The sequence below is a fragment of the Urocampus carinirostris genome, chromosome 16 (genome assembly GCF_059441175.1).
Source record: "Urocampus carinirostris isolate Australia breed hairy pipefish chromosome 16, RoL_Ucar_1.0, whole genome shotgun sequence".
NCBI lineage: Eukaryota > Metazoa > Chordata > Actinopteri > Syngnathiformes > Syngnathidae > Urocampus > Urocampus carinirostris.
In genome coordinates, this window is record NC_142364.1 from 27,546,680 (window position 1) to 27,564,758 (window position 18,079).

An 18,079-nucleotide genomic window follows, 5' to 3' on the forward strand; every position below is an offset into this window, starting at 1 on the left:
ATAATTTGTTGTTTTTTTTACCCGACATTGTGTATTTAGAGCTTTCAAGTGGTAAAAATGAGGTCCTTCATTAAAAACAAACTGATTTAATTATAAGCAATAATACATAGACTTTTATGAAAACATATATTTTTTTAAATACATGAAGTTCAAAGAATCTGTATTTTACTTAACACTTCTTTTAAAGCATTAGTTTTTGATTGCTCTAATATTACACAGTGTCCCTTTAAGGCATGGGTGTGGACTTAATTTTGCTCGAAAGCCTCCCTGTATGAAAAAACATTCTTGTGGGGAGAAAACTAGTAAACATTGCATAAAAAGTGTGCTTTAGCTGGAGCCTAGAGAAGCTGTTTTTTGGGGGGGAGGGGCTCACAATTTTGATTTAGGGATTTTGGTCTTGATAATAAAATAATTGTTGAGGGTTCTCCCCTCAATATTTTTTTCCTTCACTAAGATGTAATTGCTTGTTGTGTTTATCAACTGCATTTGTAAAAAATGAAGCCAAACAAATTCTATTCATTTTCATTACTGTTTATTCAACTCAGGGAAACTCCTGCAGACTGAAAAATTAAAAAAAAAACAACCCCCAAACACTAATTAAAATGATTGATTTTATGATTTAAGTAGTTTTGCTTTTTAATTTTCAATGCAAATAATTACCTGAATATTGAAACTTGGCTGTTGGATTTAAGATATATAATAGAAAGGTGCGGAAGCTTCTTTACACTTCTGTAAAGAAACCCAAATGCTCTTTTTAAAAAAAAAAATGTTAGGATTGCCTTCAAGGCACAGTGTGTCATATTTATTTCCTCCTAGTGGGACACAAAACATTTGTTCTGTAAAAAAAACACATTGATTTGAATACTAGACAAAAATACCTGAATTATTACACTCAAATTAATTTTTACAAAAAAAAAAAAATTACAGGTTGAGAAATCCATATTTAGGTTTTCGCCATATTTGTCCCCCATCCTGCTGCCACGCTATGCTCTGTGGCACTGGCCCTTGCTTTGCTAGACAACACAATGCCATCCCCGTGGTCAAATATTACACACTTTACATAGCGCATCTGTGACTTTTATGTAAAATAATGGGTTGGGTCCCTTCTATATAATTTGGTTAATTGATGATAGTCCGCAAATACAGCATTGGTAGTGTTGCTTAGCTTTGGCGACATCTAGAGTACACACTTAAAACTGCAAGTCATTGTTTTAGCTCATTTCTCTCTTGAGCTTCTCTAGGCTTTGACTCCCTGGCCACGTACAATTATTAAGTGGGCAGTGTTGGGCACGTTACTTTTCAAAAGTTATTATTTATAGTTACTACTTCTTCTAAAAATAATTACTCTATAGTAAAGTAATTAGTATCAAGGGAAAGTAACTATTTCCGTTACTTTTGAAATAAGTTATCTCATAGAATTTGAATTTTTCTGAGCAAATAAGAAACCCCACTGAGACCGAAGTGTACTTGTAGAGATGGAAATTCCGAGAACTGGCTTTTTTGGCTCGGCTCACTAAACAGATCCGCCTCTTTCGTGTCCTAAACGACTCCTTGTGTTGTTTTTGTCATTCAATCCCCACATTACCAATAATTATGTAACATCAAGCATAGAATGACTTGTAAAAAAAAAAGGGGGGGGGAGGGTGAATAATGAAAATAGACTAAAATGGCAAAAGAAAAATACAATAACAAAAAGGAATAAAAAAAGTAAAAGAATCAACTTTATTTTCATTTTCATACAAACTCATTAACACTGAAAAACGCAGGGAAAAACATAAAAATAATTATAAATCAACAAAAATAGATAATATATAAAAGAATTTCAACCTTTTTTATAATCAACAGATTTACAGTCCATATAACAAATATTACAATTCATTAATTAAAAACAGCCAGCTAGCAAAAAGCTGAGCCTGGCCAGAACCCAAACGTAAAAATTGACATTTCAGGCCCGACCCAACATAAAAAAGGGGAATGAATAAAGAAAAAAGACTAAAACGGGAAACGAAAAGTACAATAATAAAGACGAAAAAGAATAAACTTTATGTTTTTATACAACCTGCTTAACACAAAAAAAACATAGGAAAAACAATTCAAATAATTATAAATCTACAACATTTTTATAATCAAACGTTTTTAAGTCCATATTCCAAATATTACAATTCATTGATTAAAAACAGCCAGCTCGCGAAAAGCCCAGCCTGGCCCGAACCCAAATGTAATAATTAACATTTTAGGCCCGACCAAACTAACAAAAGGGGTTGAATAAAGAAAAAAAGACTAAAATTGGTAAAGAAATGTACAATAACAGAAAGGAAAAAAGACAGAAGGAAAAGAATAAACTTTACATTTTCATAAAAAAATACCTTAACACTGAAAAACACATGAAAAATAATTAAAATAATTCTAAACCTGCAAAAAATAGATAAAATACAAACCCATGTTAACCTTTTTGATACTCTATAGATTTAAAGTCAACAACACAGAATACGATGATGTCGCAATGATGTAAGGAGATGAGCGAAGGTCTGTTTACTTCCACCCTTCATGTGAATGTGTATATATACACTGGAGATCAGAATTAGAGAACAACTTGTAAAAAATTGAATACATTTGAAGTAATACCATCTTCACTGCTCAACACATTTCACAAAAATTCTATTTTTCAGAGAACACAGTGATCAAAATTAGAGAACAGTCAGGAATTAGTAAGAAGTGTACAGGCTTCTGCAGCGAATGACTTCAGCACATCTCAGGATAGCACTGGTCTCTCACACTGCTCTGTTGTGATTTTGGGCCATTCTTCTTCCAGCCTCCTCCACAGTTCTGTGATTGTAGAGGGTTTCTTGACCATAAATTTACCACCAAGGATTTTCCAGAGATATTCTATAATTAATGGCAGGCCATGCCATTAATTCAATGTTTTCACCTCCAAGGAATTTCTTGACCTGTTTTGCTGTGTGAAATGGAGAATTGTCCTGCATAAAAACTGCACGATGATTGGGAGATGAACGCAAGTGAGAAACCATGGGCTGTTGAAGAGGGTTCTGATAAACATTTGCATTCATTCGTCCATGTAGCTGTACAAGAGGCCCAACTCCTGCTATAAAAAACATGTCCCAAACCATGACACTTCCTCCTCCACGTTTTACTGAATTTTGGTTTAGTCTTTCTCCAATGTGTCGCCAAACAATGCTTCCCAAATGAACTACATTTGCTTTCATAGCTGGAGTGAACCAGTTCTCCTCTGTCCATACAACATGCTCCTCAGCAAAGCTAAGTCTAGTTTTTTTATGTTTTTCTGTCAGTGAGAGGTTTGGTCACCGCTTAAACTGCGAGATACTGTATGGCAGGACAGATCCTTACCATGTCCAGCATTTCCAGCTGCACTGTGGAAACGCGAACCTATTGACATCCTCTGCAGTGACCTGTCCTCTCGCATTTATCTTCTGTGAAATTTGTGGTTTTGTAAAGATACAATATTCTTGAAATCACAGATTCGGAATGATCAACTTGCTCTCGAACCTTTCGCCATTTTGTTTAATGTGGCTGTCCATAAACTTTAGGGCGACGGGAAACTCTGTACACACTCGATTTCCTCGCCCGCTTTGGTGCCCAACACGTGGTTGGAGCTGCTGACCAAGGCGCAGTGGGGGTAATGCACATTTATTCTCTACTGACAAAAAATAAAGCTTGTCATTTGGGATGCAGCACGGAAAATGAGTGGTTAACGCATCCGCGGCACAGTTCTGAGATCATGGGTTCAATTCCAGCTACTAGCCTTCCTGTGCAGAGTTTGCATGTTCTCCCCGTGCTTGTGTGTGTTTTTTCCGGACACTCTGGTTTCCACTTACATTCCAAAGCAATGCATCTCAGTTCGATGGTTGGTTCAAAGATGTGAATGAGCGACTGAGTTGTATGTCTCTGTGTGCCCTGCGACTGGCTGTCAACCGGTTCAGGGTGTCCCCTGCCCACCCAAAGATTCCTGGGATGGGCCCCAGCACCCCCGTGACCCTACTGAAGATAAGAGGTGCAGATAATGGATGGAACTTGTCGTGTTATGGCTGATAGGGTCATCCCTTTCGTTTTCTTCTGGACAACATGCTGTTGGAGGCCCACCAGCTTGAAAATTAGCACCATGGGTTAGAATAATTCTAGCAGCTAGATTAACACCATTACGTGGGAGACACCTAAAATATCCTCTAATTGTGATCAGTGAATTTTGGGCAAAATACAGCGTTTTTTGTTGGAATGCCTTCTCCATTTTGCTTACCTGTCAACCTGTATGTTTTTGCCGTACAAAGTACATTTATTATGCACTTTAAGACGTATACGACGTACAAGAAAATCTGTACGGAAAAACGCGAATTTGTCAATTATGGGTACCATCCGGTATACACTGACTATCACGAGACGGCAAATCAATCAAGTGAAATGAGTTCGAGTTGTGTAATGAAAGGAAGTCTGTCTCTTTTTAGAGAAGCTGCTTTTTTGGTTCAACTCGTTAAAGGGAGCCGGCTCTCAAACAGCTCACTTGCTTTGATGCATTATATTACGAATTATGATGTTGTAAAATAATTTAAGAAAAAAAAGAAGTGTAAAAGGAGAAAATTAAAAAAGACAAGTTTGTGGTTATCCCTTTTATCAGTATATTACCAACAATAATTTAATGCAGAAAATGAATTCGTAATTGGAATAAGAAAATGTATTATTCTACTTAATTATATTTGGATGCATTTTTTCCTTCTACAGTGAACGTCCAAGCTACTTAATTTTTGAACTTTTTTTATAATAAACTCCATTCATGTCGAGCAACTCAGGATCTCACAACAAAATGTTAATTAAAAATATATATGATATAACGAAACACATGTACAATATAACACGTTAAACTACATAAATAAACATGTTTGAAAAAAATATGGTGTAAGATTTTTTTGTATTTTGTAAGGGAAAATCCGGCCGTTTATAAGGGCATGGAGCCCTGGAGGTTGACACGTATGATTTTGTGAAAAAGTGTTGTAGTAGCATTGTATGAACACAACAATATATCCCTAAATTGTTGAGCAGTTCCGGTAGGGATGTTCCCACGATGGTGCCCTAGCAATTTTATTTTGAAATGTATCACATGATTTCCGGGACTGACATTGACCGTGCGGGACGGTGCAGTTGGTCCCGGGACAGGTACGCTTGCACTGATGTCCGTTATAACGCGCTACTCAGATTTGTTGCAGTTTTCCCACTAGGCTCTATTTTAAATGTCACGCTTTGCTTTAGTGAATGTTGCCTAACCAATGGGAATATCATTCGGCAATCTTGTGACTGCAAATCGATTCACCGGTACTCTCACGAACATTTTAAAGGTATGTGACAGACTCCTGGATGCGAGTTTAATATTGTTTGCGACCTTTGGTCTTAGCTTTGTTTTTCTTACTCTCCCCCTTCTTTCACCAGACAACCATGTCGCGGCGATTTCACGCAAATAGAATCGAAGGAGTGGACAAAAACGTATGGTAAGAAACATAACAGTACACATAGGATTACGAAAATAAGGCACGCACTATTGCTCAGGTAACAAAAAAATGGACTCAGAAATTGTAGACAAATTTGTTGACATGATGCAGTTACTATACCTTTCCATAGCTGCAATTCTTTTGAAAATATTTTTAATTGCCGTTTTAATGCTCGCAATGATCGTACGCAAATAGAACCGAAATCCATTTGTTCTCTTTCCCAGTGCTGGTGTTGAATTCTGATACCAGTGCTGGTGATATTATTGGTCTGTTACCTGCAGATTCAAAACTATTATTTGTTGTCTATGAGTTGCCTGTGAGCTATATAACTTGTTTCGCACGTGCTGGGATTATAGATCCAACAAATTTGGCAGGAAATGTACTTTAAGTTTTGCGTATATGAGAAAATGGTTGGGATTTAATATATTTTCTTCCTTACACTCCCTTTCAATCATTCTGTTGTGTTTTAACTTTTATTTACATGTGTTTCCAATGAATGCAACGACCTAAAATAAATAAATGAGATGAAAATAACGAAGGGGTTTGTCACTACCAGAACAGAAGCAGGACCCAGATGCGTAACATTAATCACAAGTTTATTGAGATGTAGAGAAAAGGCAGTGCCCGCAATTCGATTCTCGCTGGACATGGGAAGCAAGCCGCTCACAGAATTCGAACGTGTTCCCAATGTGAAAGTGGACCTTCCGGAGCGGGAGATCGTAGTGTGGTAGACGGAAAAAAACGAGTCGTTAGCCGGGACGGGAGATCAAAACGTGGTCGGGGTCAAAAAATGGGTTGTAGCCGGACACAAACAGGGAAATCAAGAACGGACGGGTGGAAAACGGGTTAAAAAACGGGACCGACAGGAAAACAGAGGTTCGTTGACGGACTGACAACAGGCGAGTGAAAAGACTGAGCTTAAGTAGGACAGGGAACCAATCAGGAAGCCAGCAGGGGCTGGTGCCAAACGAGCAGGCACAGGTGAATGTAATCAGTCATCATGACAGGGTTGACAAAACGTATGGTAAGAAACAATCGTTGCTGGAGTAATCATAGAACTTTATTCTTTTTTCTTCACCCTAAAAAAACCCAAACTAAACCTGAAACCATTTTTAAATTGAATCTACATGGAGCAGCAGGATTAACATTCCCCCTATTCCCCCCATTTAACAGGGTGGAGTTTACGCAAATGGCAGCCGACTACAAACCTGTCAACCTCGGGCAGGGTTTCCCGGACTTTGCCCCTCCTAAATACATGCAAGATGCCTTCTGTGAAGCCCTGAGAGGCGGCCCCTCCATGCATCAGTACACACGCGCTTTTGTGAGTATTCTGAGGCCGTTTTAAGAAACACACCTTATCCACTCGCGTCTTTACGCTATCAGGGCCACCCACGTCTGGTAAAAAGCTTGGCCAAGTTCTTCAGTGGCATCGTGGGACACCAAATCGATCCCATGGAAGACGTCCTAGTGACTGTGGGTGCTTACCAGGCACTTTTTTGTGCTTTTCAAGCGCTGGTGGACGAGGGAGATGAGGTGAATGCCATTACTGAGGGATCATTTTTATTTTGGCTTGCTATTTTGAGAGGGATGGGCTGAATTACCGAAATGTGACGTCTTTAGGTGATCATCGTGGAGCCTTTTTTTGACTGTTACCAGCCCATGGTGAAAATGACGGGCGGTAAGGCGGTGTACATCCCTCTGCGGCCAGTAAGTGACATACCGCATTTATTTGTGTATGACCCTCATTTGATCTGCGCACTGTACATGAGGTTTTACGGTAGTATACCGTATTCATGCAATGATTGGTTAATCAAAAATATTGCAAAAAATTGGATGCAAACGGTGAGAGCATTAAATTGTAACCACTAGACAGTCACCATATGGAAATACAGTGCCGTAAAAAAGTATTTGCCCCCTTCTTGAATTCTGTGTTTTTTGCATATTTATCCTTCACCTAGGTTTCAGATCATAAAACCAACTTTAATATCACTCAGAGACAAATCAAGGTAATACAAAATGCAGTTTTGAAATGTTGATTCCTTTTGTCAAGGGACACAAAAATCTAGGCATATCTTGCCTAATGTAAACAAATAACGACCCCCCTCCACTTGTTAAATGTCAAAGTAACTGTGACCAACCAGTTTTGGGAAAGCTGAGTATATCTTCACAGGCAACACATTACCTTTGTTGGATCAAAAAATCACTTACCGTATTTTCCGCACTATAAGGCGCACCTAAAAGTCTTGTTTTTTTTCAAAAGCTGACCATGCGCCTTATAACACAGTGCGCCTTATATATGGCTCAATATTAAATTCGCAAGGTCTCGCAACTACGAGAAACAGCCGCCGACTCCATTTTTCGCGCTGTGCATACTGGGAAATATTAAACGATTGGTAGTTGCCGGGGCTCGTGTTGTATTTGTTTACTAAGTGGCAAAATGGCTACCCCATTAAACTGCTTAATTCATATTCAACAAATACAGTATTTGTCTGAATCCAGGGTTATGACTGGTGAAGATGTAAAGCACAATTTACCTTAAACAAACGCAGAATTATTCAGAATGTCACGTTTGAGAGAGAGAGAGAGAGAGAGAGCGAGATTCTCTTTCATACGTGCATTTGTATAAGAAAATGGCTCCTGTTAAGAGACACGCGTACAACGCCGAGTTTAAACTCAAAGCGATCAGTCACGCAGCACAACACGGCAATAGAGCGGCAGCGAGAGTTAAACTTAAATGAATCGATGGTACGGAAGTGGAGAAAGGATGAAGATAAGCTCCGCCAAGTAAGGAAAACTCAACAAAGTTTCCGTGGCAATAAAGCAAGATGGCCAGAGTTAGAGGAGACACTTGAACAGTGGGTTGTTCAACAAAGAGCGGCAAGCAGAAGTGTCAGTACGATAACTATACGTATGAAGGCAACAGCGCTGGCACAAAAACACCGGACGTGTTGGATGGCCCATTCACTGAGATATGGTCAATTCGAACACAGCAGAAGAAGAATTCGAGGGATTCGTCGATGAGGAGCTTATAGAGTGATCTTTGTTTTTCTTTTGTGTGTTTACGTTTTACATTTTACAGTTATTATGTTATTGCTTTGCACTCGTTGTTTTTGCACATTACGAGTGTCACTTTATTGCGATTGCACTAACGTTTCATTTAAAATAACAGTATCAGACGTTTTTTTCTTTGCGTGTTGACTAAATGGACAAAAAATAAAATGATATGTCGATGTTGTTCAAAGATGTCAAAGATGTGTCACGAAAATGCTTTACCTCAGAGAAAATAATAAAACGGCTGTTTATTTATTTTGGGAGTGAATGGAGTTGTGGAAAGCTTGTTTGTTAATAAAGTTTGACCTTTTTGAATATTTTGTTGACATTCCCTTGAGCGTGGCAACATCTAGAGGTTGCATAAAGTAACTACATTCTCTACTGTAGTCAAGTCGTCACATTTATTTACCGTAAATAGCCCTTAATCCCAAAAATGTCTCGAAGGACTGCACAGGATTACAATTACAAAATTGCACAATTACCTGATCTTAAACCAGCATGCACTTATAGCGCCTTATAATGGGGTGCGTCTTATGTATGGCATAAGTTTTAAAATATATCATTCATTGAAGGTGCGCCTTATAACATGGTGCGCCATATAGTGCGGAAAATACGGTAAATTGAATCTGTTCGACAATCTGAAAAAGCCTACAAAATCTCAAAAAAACAAATTACATACCACGATCCGAAGAAATTCCAGAAGCAATTAGAAAAAAAGGGAAATCTATCTGTCTGGAAAAGGTCACAAAGCCATTTCCAAGACTGTAGGGCTCCAGCAAACCACTGTCAGGGCCTTTATCCACAAACGGAGAAAACTGGGAACAGTGGCAAACTTTACCACAAGTGGTTGACTAATTAAGATTATTCCAAGAGTGCGACTACAGCTCATACAGGAGGTTACAAAAGAACCTCAAAACACCCCAAAACGTCTACACCAACCTGTGGAAGCAGTGAACCCTTCATATTTCTTAGCTTGTGCAATCTCAAGAGCTTGTTAATGAACACGCAGCCTAGACACTTCATATCAATTTGTCTCTGGGCTTTAAACCTCTCGAGGATCTCCTTTTCCTTGTCCGTCCAAGACATTTTCTTTTTTTCTCCAGGCATGCTGTAATGCAAAAATGTTTTTACAAATAAAAAGTCCAAAATTCAGCACACTTCTACTATTAATTCTGTGCTCATGTTGGTCTATTGATTCGTTGGTTTGTTGTTCCTGTGTAAGCCATGCCCCAGCCCCCACGAACTTACCAATTATGACCTGTGACACAGAGCTAAATAGAGAGAATCTCTCCATAAGGATAAATTCAGCGCTCTCCAACTCTGTGCTTGGGATGACACCACCATCACTGGATTCAGTTATATTTTGTGGCTAAATATAAACACCCATCAGGGATTGTATTAGAGGTAAGATCGGGCCCAAAAAAAGCACCCGAGCCCGACGCAGGCCCGAGGGGTATTAAACCCGACCCGGACCGAGCCCGACTAATTAACTGGATTTGCTGGCCCGGCCCGAGGGGGCCCGAAATTACATATTTTATTTATAAGGAGGGGTGATTTATGATAACAAATTAAACTCTGCCTTTTGTTACAACATCTAGGCCTAAGTTAAATAAAACTGTATAAACATTTACATCATTTTTTGAGGTAGCGAAAACATTTAAGGGCGTCCGTCATTTTGACGACTTGATCATTGAGCCATAATCCACAGCAGCAGTAGTAGTACGTCCTTAAGATTTTAGCGCGGCACTATCATTGAGGGGGTGTTGACGTGTTGTGCCCTTTTCCGACTCCTATGCAAATCCCCCCCCCCTGATCGTATTCTATATAAAACGCTTATTAAAACAATAAAGCGAGCTAATTATAATAATTGGGAGATCCTAGTCTATATAACGCGTTTATTTAAACAATAAAGCGTGATTTTATTCTGCAAATTGCGTTTTTTAACACGGATGAAAATGTCACCAACGTCAATGTACACTTCCGACAAAAGCGATCGTATTCTATATAAAACGCTTATTAAAACTCTTACCAGAGTGCGTTTTCCTCGTCAGTTCTCCTCTCTTGAGTTTATCCTTAACTTCTTGTTGGTCCGACTCCATATCGGGGATACCAGGCCAAAATCACGCGAATTTGCGGAGGGGAAGATTATTAAGAGGACAGCATTCACGTCACGTCACGTGCACAGAGCATGCTCTGGCTCCGTTAAAAGCAATTACAGCTCCTTCTCCGTTTTATCCAAATTATTTATTTTATAACAAGTATTCCTTGGTCTAGTATCCATACATAGTTTAAGTATATATTTTTAATGAACATATATTTATAATTATTAATTAATTAAAAAAAAAAAAAAAAAAAAAAAAAGCAGGACCGAACCCGACCCGACCCGACCGTATGACTGACATTTCAGGCCCGACCCGGCCCGAAATTGCCTCGGGTTCGGGTTCGGGTTCGGGCTCGGGCCATGAATCTTAGCTCTAGATTGTATTCACCAGATTGAGGGATGTTTTTGACAATGTAAGTGAAGCAATCAGAGGGCACTGTAAGTAACGATTTGCATATATAAAATAGTGGAGTAATGTTTTAACGTACCAAATAGTAATGACAGTAGGGTTTTATTAATGACGCGTTACATCACTCGATACCGAAAGTGATTGCATTCAAGCAAAGCTTTCATTGTAACACCTTAGTCCTATCACTACTCATAGATGGACACCCAATGATTGTGTTTTTTGTTTGACACACATATGCAATCTTATATTTAATGGTTTTCTTCAACATCACAGAAAATAGAGGGCGGAATCCTGTCAAGCGGCGACTGGGTCCTGTCTGCTGACGAGCTGGCCAGTAAATTCACTCCTCGCACCAAAGCCATTGTCATCAACACCCCCAACAACCCTCTGGGCAAGGTCAGAAACCCGAGTTTTTGCGCTTCATTCGTGCTGAGACTTTGTCTTTGGACGTGTGTTTCATTTTAGGTTTACAAGACAGAAGAGCTGCAGGTGATCGCCGACCTTTGCATCAAGCACGATGTGCTTTGTTTCAGTGACGAGGTTTATGAATGGCTAACATACGACGGAGCCAAGCATGTAAAAATAGGTGGGAAGAAAAAAGACTAAATGATTCATAATACCAGTATCAATTATTTTATTGCATATTGTAGATATATTTATCATTTTTTATTCAATACAAACAACAGCATAGTTGTGTGCTGTTTTAATAAATGAATTTATAAGATTTAATAATTCACCGATTTATTTTGCGGGAACATCGCGTGACCACAATAATGGAACGATCTAAACGGTGATGTGGTTTCAGCAGGGCCTTTCCAAGCAGACGCATGTTTTAGGTCTACCCCCAATATGCATCGTAAATTTTGACTGATTTATTTAATTTGGACCATGGGAATGTATACATTTAATGAGAAGTGGCTGTGTCAGGTAATATGAACAAGGCAAGAAAGAATTGTGTTTTTTTGTTTTGTTTTAATTGTGTGTTTTGTCAATTTGGTGTTTGTTTTGATACCAAAAGGCATTTAAAAAGTATTTTAAATTCTGGAATTGAATTGCCTTAAGCTGCAGGAACCCTGTACATACAAATTGAACAGCAGTGTAAGTTATCTTTCAAAAATTCTACACTTTTCTTTATGGTTCATCTGCGTCAATGTTCGGTCGCTGAAGTTTCCTCTAAACCTCGAGAAATGATGGCAAGCCAATGCTATTTGGTCCGTTATTGATTTTTGTACAGGCATTTGGATTTTGTCTTGCCCATTTCAGCTCTAACCCAAATATTTTTAGTAAAAGTGGGGGTGGGGAGTCAGAAAGATGTTTAAAGAATTATTATGAAGGTACTACTACAGAAATCCTTCTTAAATACTATGACAGTAATATTTCAGAAATAATACAAATATACAAAACAAATATTACCTAACGTACATCAAATTTACTGCTTAAAAAGGGACCTATTATATAATTTTGCGTAAATTGTGAGTGTTTAAATACCCAATTTGATGAAATTAATCTATTCAAAGACAAATATAAACATAAAGATACTGTAACATGTGGATATTTGCATGTATTTTATTCATAAATACAGATGAGAAAAATTGGATAGGTTTCCAGGCTTTGCAAAATGTTTGAACCAAATGCGGCCTGCAACTCCAAAAAGTTTGCCCAACCTTGTCCTAGACTTATCGGAATAATTTTCTTGCCCTCATCAAGGAAGTGGCTGGGAGAATAAGAAGATCAACACAATGAAAGTGGAAGCAATGGGATTGGGCCAAAGAATCATTGCACACTCATTGAAAAACACTGCAGAAATAGTTAACAGTGTGTCTCGAAAGCTATTTTTTGACCACTTCCTTCTTATAACCACAATAATCTTTACCTGTGGTTGGTAATCATAGTGTGTTCTGATTTTGCCAGCCAGCCTGCCTGGTATGTGGGAGCGGACCGTCACAATCGGGAGCGCTGGAAAGACGTTCAGTGCTACAGGATGGAAGGTGACCAATTTACAATGGTTTACTATTTGAAAGTGTATATCGTGTCAAAAATAATTCTGCATATAATTGCAATGTTATTTGCTCATTTGTATTGTTTGCTATTTATATGGGATGTCCAGCTAATATTATGGCTAATAATCACTCAGAGATATCTATACTCTAACTTTTTCTATTTGATCATTACCTATCTTTATTTGTATTTCAATGTCTTTTTTTGATTTACCAAGTCTGTTTTTTGATTCATTTAATGATAATTTGTTTTTATCAAATCATTCATTGACCGTGTTACGTTCGGCGATCATATCTGGCTGACCTACCTGTGAATTTGTACCTGAGCCTAATATTGTGGTGTCAATATAAATATATTTTAATTTTGATGATACATTACACAAGTCATTTATATACAATAAAAACTATTAAGGTTCTAAAACTGACCCTTGAGGGACGCCACAGGTAATGCTCAAAAGACTTGAATTAGTGTAGCCAATATGTACGCATTGAGATCTTTTTGAGAGATATAATTTTATGCTGCGATTAACAATTTCACGCGTATTGCTGTATCTAATGAGTATATTGTGATTTATTGCGTCAAAAGATTATGAGAAAAAAAAACATAATATAGCTTGTCTATTTTATGCCTTATATCTTCTACAAGATCAATGAATGCCAGAGTTGTAGAATTTTTTTGTCTTTATCCAGAGTGGAGGAGTTGTTTTTTTAACTCGTTTTTCAATTAATTTTTCTTTTCTCCAGGTGGGCTGGGCTATCGGCGCCGGACCCATCCTAAAACACATGAAGACCATCCATCAAAACAGCGTCTACCACTGTGCCACGGCCGCTCAGGTGACAGCAACCACAACAAGGACGAAAAGAAACGAACGCTGCTTTATTTCATCTAATTTCGTCCAACGTTTTCAGGAGGCGGTAGCGTGCGGGTTTGAGCGGGAGTTGGAAGTTTATGGCTCCCCAGACAGCTACTTCATCCAGCTGCCTGCCACTCTCCAGCGAAAACGGGAGAAGCTGGCTTCATGTCTGGAGAGCGTGGGCTTAAAGCCCATCACGCCGCAAGGGGGATATTTCATGATAACCGATATCTCCGCTGTTGGTGATTGACATAAACACAAGAAGATATGTTTGTGTTGCAATCTGGCACTATTCTTCACAGTATGGTTGCCCTAGTGCTGTTGAAATATAGGGCTCACATTTTACGTGACGCAGCCCTTATTTTCATTTTCTGTCGGCGCAGTAGTCAATATGTGCTTGTCTATAAAATCTCTATTTTGAATGGTCAGATAATTCAAAAACATGTGAACAAACAACTCAGAGCAGAACTGATAAATGACAACTTCTCATTGGCAGTCTGCAGCCAATTCAACACGCGGTCAGCACCATGTGTGCATCGGGCTTAAAATGTAACCATTGGACATGAATCAGTTTGTTCTTATGGCTCTTTAAGGCTGCGGCTTAAAATCTGATGCGGCTTGTATAAAATTAAGTTTCATTTTTTAAGTTTGATCATGCCGCTTTTAATCAGGTGCGCTCTGTAGTCCGGAATTTACGTTTTTTCAAAATAAAACTGGACCTCAACCTTCTTTACCCCAGGGGTGGATCTCAACGACCCAAGCACAAAAGACGAAGCATACGACTTCCGATTTGTCAAGTGGCTCATTAAAGAAAAGGTAAATTCAGAATTTGTTTCGTTGTGTCAAGTCATGTTAATTTGTATAGCCCTTTATCACAAGGAGTCTCAAAGGGCATTTATCCTCGAATGTTCACTCAAATTAAATTGTGTAACAGTGGCAGTGGGCCAAATGATTTTAGAGAAAATCTAAATAAATTATTTTTTAAATTTAAATCCCCATTCATTGAAACAAAATTCCAAACTTGACAAAAGTCTAAAGATCTAATAATCGACAGTGGCTTGAGATATTTTCAGTTAGCGCCTCATAGCAAAATTATATGATACTAAAATGTTTTTACTCGTATCGTCGAGAATATTTTCGTCGTTTTAGATAATAGGTTTAAAAAATGAGAAATAAAAATGGTGCGGTTTGGTCCCTTTGTGCCTCCGTAGTTTGTATTGTTCCTTGTGCTTTTCGCACTTTGGTTGCACTACGCAATTCAGCCAGTGCCAGCAATAAAATATTACACTGTGTCAGTTTCATAGAAAATAAATGTGTTTAACAAGCAGTTGCTGACAATACTGTGCAATTATTCTCCTTGCAAAAGTCATAAAAGCTCTATTGAATTAAGAAAATGATTAAAATAACTACATGTACCTCATCAGTGTTTTTTTCTATAAACGGGAAAAAATTACAGTGGGTGAAGCGGAAGCCGCGTGGACCCAGCTGTGGGCTACCAGTACACTCAGTACGGCCAGAGTAAGTCGAGAGCCTTCCCGGCTTAGCATGGTGCTCGTGGCGCACATTAAAGCTCGTGTTTGCTGACGGGATCTCAAAGACTATTATGCATTACGGTGGTGAAGCGGAAGCTGCACCAAAACCGCGCGCTGGTGTTGTGCCCAAATCCGACTCCCGTGGAAAATCCTCCCCCCCTCCGACAGGCCGTCGCGGTGTCGTGCGTATCGCGCCCGAAAGTACCCGCAGCGGGTTAGGGGCTCGCTCGCTCATAATAAGGATAAGCGGTGCAGATAATGAGATGAGATGAGATTTTTTTTTTCTTTTTGAAGGGGCGTTACTACTTCGCAGATTTTCAGTTTTTGCCGGTGGTTTTGGTCCCCATTAACCGGGTCTAAAAAATAATAATTAAAAAAAAAATAATAATATATATATATATATATATATATATATATTTTTTTTTTTAAAGGTGCGCTGCTGCTTCGCGGATTTTCACTTATCGCGGGTGCTTTTGGTCCCTATTAACCGCGATAACCGAGGTCTTACTGTATAGTTTTCTGGTGACATTTTTTTGAGAGTGGCTCGTATAGTCTCAATTTTCTCATTGGATACACAGTGTGGTTAATAATGGCAAATAAGTTAGAAACTTGATTTAAACACTATTTATCTTTTTATATACCTTCCTTTTTACAGATTCTCAAGCTCTTATTGCTCAAATATTCGCAATTGTTAACAATTAATCTGCTTTGTTACAAAACATTGCCTATTTGAAGTATTGCTAATACGTTTGAGGAGTATTAAAATAAAAAAAGGAAAAAATGTTCTTAAATTTAGCTAAGGATTTTCCATTAACACTTATTCCATTCATTTCATCAATTTGAATTGTTATATATGTATTTTTATATTTATATTTTTGCAGTGAGGATCTATGATGTCAATAGCTGTAGACGGGAGTGAAAGAACTATGTCATTTTTTAACACTTATAGGTGCGAAATAATGCACACTCTTTTTTTAAATATTTTTCCAGACGGCATCATCTGAACATCTTGACAATGTTAGCCTCTTATTGAGCATGCTGCAACTTGACTAATTTTAAAATAAAATACAACTAAGCTGATTTATTTTATGAGGAACTTTCTGTTCCGTATGCCTCCCCGTTTAATGTCCTTGAACAGAACATTTTCCCCGTTGTGTATTTAGAAATATACTTTGTTGGTTTGAATAAAGAAATATTCGTATTTTCTGCAGTAAAATGGTTTCATTTACAATTTCCGTTTTGGGGTGTTTGTACAGGGCTTGGCCACAATACCCGTGTCGGCTTTCTACAGTGCAGAGCATGGCAAAGAATTTGATAAATACATTCGATTCTGCTTCATCAAGGTAAAACACTGTGATGGTCCTTTTCATATAATTAGTTGATATCAATAATTCAAAAATGTTTTTGTTTCGCTCCGATAAAAGGAGGACTCTACCCTTGATGCAGCGGAAGCAATCCTGAGAAAGTGGAACGCTGCACCTGATCCATGAGCTCACTCTTTCGGACATATCCGTCCATTTTTATATTTTATAATTGCGGAGAAAGCCATATTAGCTGGTATCTTTTTACGTAATTGATCACTAAAGGTGTGTAATTATTTGCTTCTAGGGTCAAATTTGTATTTTAGCTTAAAATGCAAACCAAGCCTATCATAAAAGTTTACTACGCGCATTATAATAATGCAAAATGTCCTCACTGTCTGAGCTCGTTTTTCCACAGTACAAGTCATATATTTCTTTATTATATGTATCAGTCACCCGGTCCTAGAAACGCAATTACTTAGTACTTTAACGCATTAATAATCAAATTTTGTAACTCAACTGCCATTACAAACATGGTGCTTTACTTCTTATACTTGTATTAAAAATGGATCAAGATTTAGTGTTTTCTGATTCCTGAATACTATGTTGAAGTTATCACATACAACTCTCAGTCCACCAGCAAATGTTATCAGGGTACATTGAATTCCTCCTCATAGAGATAGTCTCTCTAATGTATATACTCGCATCTAAGATGAATTCACAACTATAAAATAAAATACTGACATAAGGGGATTAGTTTATATGCATATATTTGGTTGTGTGTTACCAGTAGCAAATTGTAGTAAATGTGTAAATGGGGAGTGGGCTTATACAGGAACAAAAACCCACAGTATATCAAGTGGGCAAACGTGAGCACCGGTTCTATGGTAAAATTTTGCTGAGTTTTGGTCTTTTTATTTGAAATCTTAGGTTTGCAATACACCATGCCTGGAGAAAAAAAAGAATATGTCTTACCCAGGAATGGAAAAGGAGATCTTCGAGTGGTTTGAAGCCCAGAGCCAAAATGGATATGGGGTGTCTCAACTAAGTGTTAGTTTGCCAGCTCTATTGATCGCACAAGCCAAGAATTAGAAGGGGTCAATGATTCCTTTTAGAGTACACCTTTTCTTCTATTTATTTTATTTTGTGGCTATTTCAAAGCAGTTTTAGGGGTTCTAGTTCTATGCGAGTTTACACGATAATTTGCAGCACGTTAGTTACTTTCAGAGTAACATGCTACTTTTTGGTGTCAGAAATTCGGGGGTAACTAAATAACTTTTAAATGAAATAACTGTAACTTATTACTGTTTTTCATCAAGGC

The 18,079-nt window shown here is 38.1% G+C and overlaps 1 protein-coding gene across 3 annotated transcripts; it reads left to right on the forward strand.

The window, feature by feature from the left end:
- Positions 1-5,123: 5,123 nt before the first annotated feature.
- Positions 5,124-17,338, forward strand: kyat1 (kynurenine aminotransferase 1). 3 transcript variants are annotated; one of them, XM_088319955.1, is made up of 14 exons: positions 5,124-5,184; positions 5,278-5,363; positions 5,455-5,513; positions 6,687-6,834; positions 6,897-7,046; positions 7,134-7,220; positions 11,348-11,470; positions 11,540-11,660; positions 12,986-13,062; positions 13,816-13,905; positions 13,981-14,167; positions 14,665-14,741; positions 16,714-16,800; positions 16,882-17,338. In XM_088319955.1, exons 2-14 carry the CDS (start codon positions 5,295-5,297, stop codon positions 16,945-16,947), a joined length of 1,341 nt encoding a protein of 446 aa, XP_088176081.1. In that variant the 5' UTR covers positions 5,124-5,184; positions 5,278-5,294; the 3' UTR covers positions 16,948-17,338. The 3 variants fall into 3 exon arrangements, with proteins under 3 accessions (XP_088176081.1, XP_088176080.1, XP_088176082.1); XM_088319956.1 differs by having other exon boundaries at positions 5,182-5,200; XM_088319954.1 differs by having other exon boundaries at positions 5,148-5,363.
- The last annotated feature ends 741 nt before the right edge of the window (positions 17,339-18,079 follow it).

Bases quoted from the DNA above. Each gene is read 5' to 3' on its own strand.
- kyat1 (XM_088319955.1), top strand. From the start codon at position 5,295: ATGGGAATATCATTCGGCAATCTTGTGACTGCAAATCGATTCACCGGT. The intron at 5,364-5,454 runs GTATGTGACAGA...TTCTTTCACCAG, and splicing joins CTCTCACGAACATTTTAAAG to ACAACCATGTCGCGGCGATT. The intron at 14,742-16,713 runs GTAAATTCAGAA...GTGTTTGTACAG, and splicing joins AGTGGCTCATTAAAGAAAAG to GGCTTGGCCACAATACCCGT.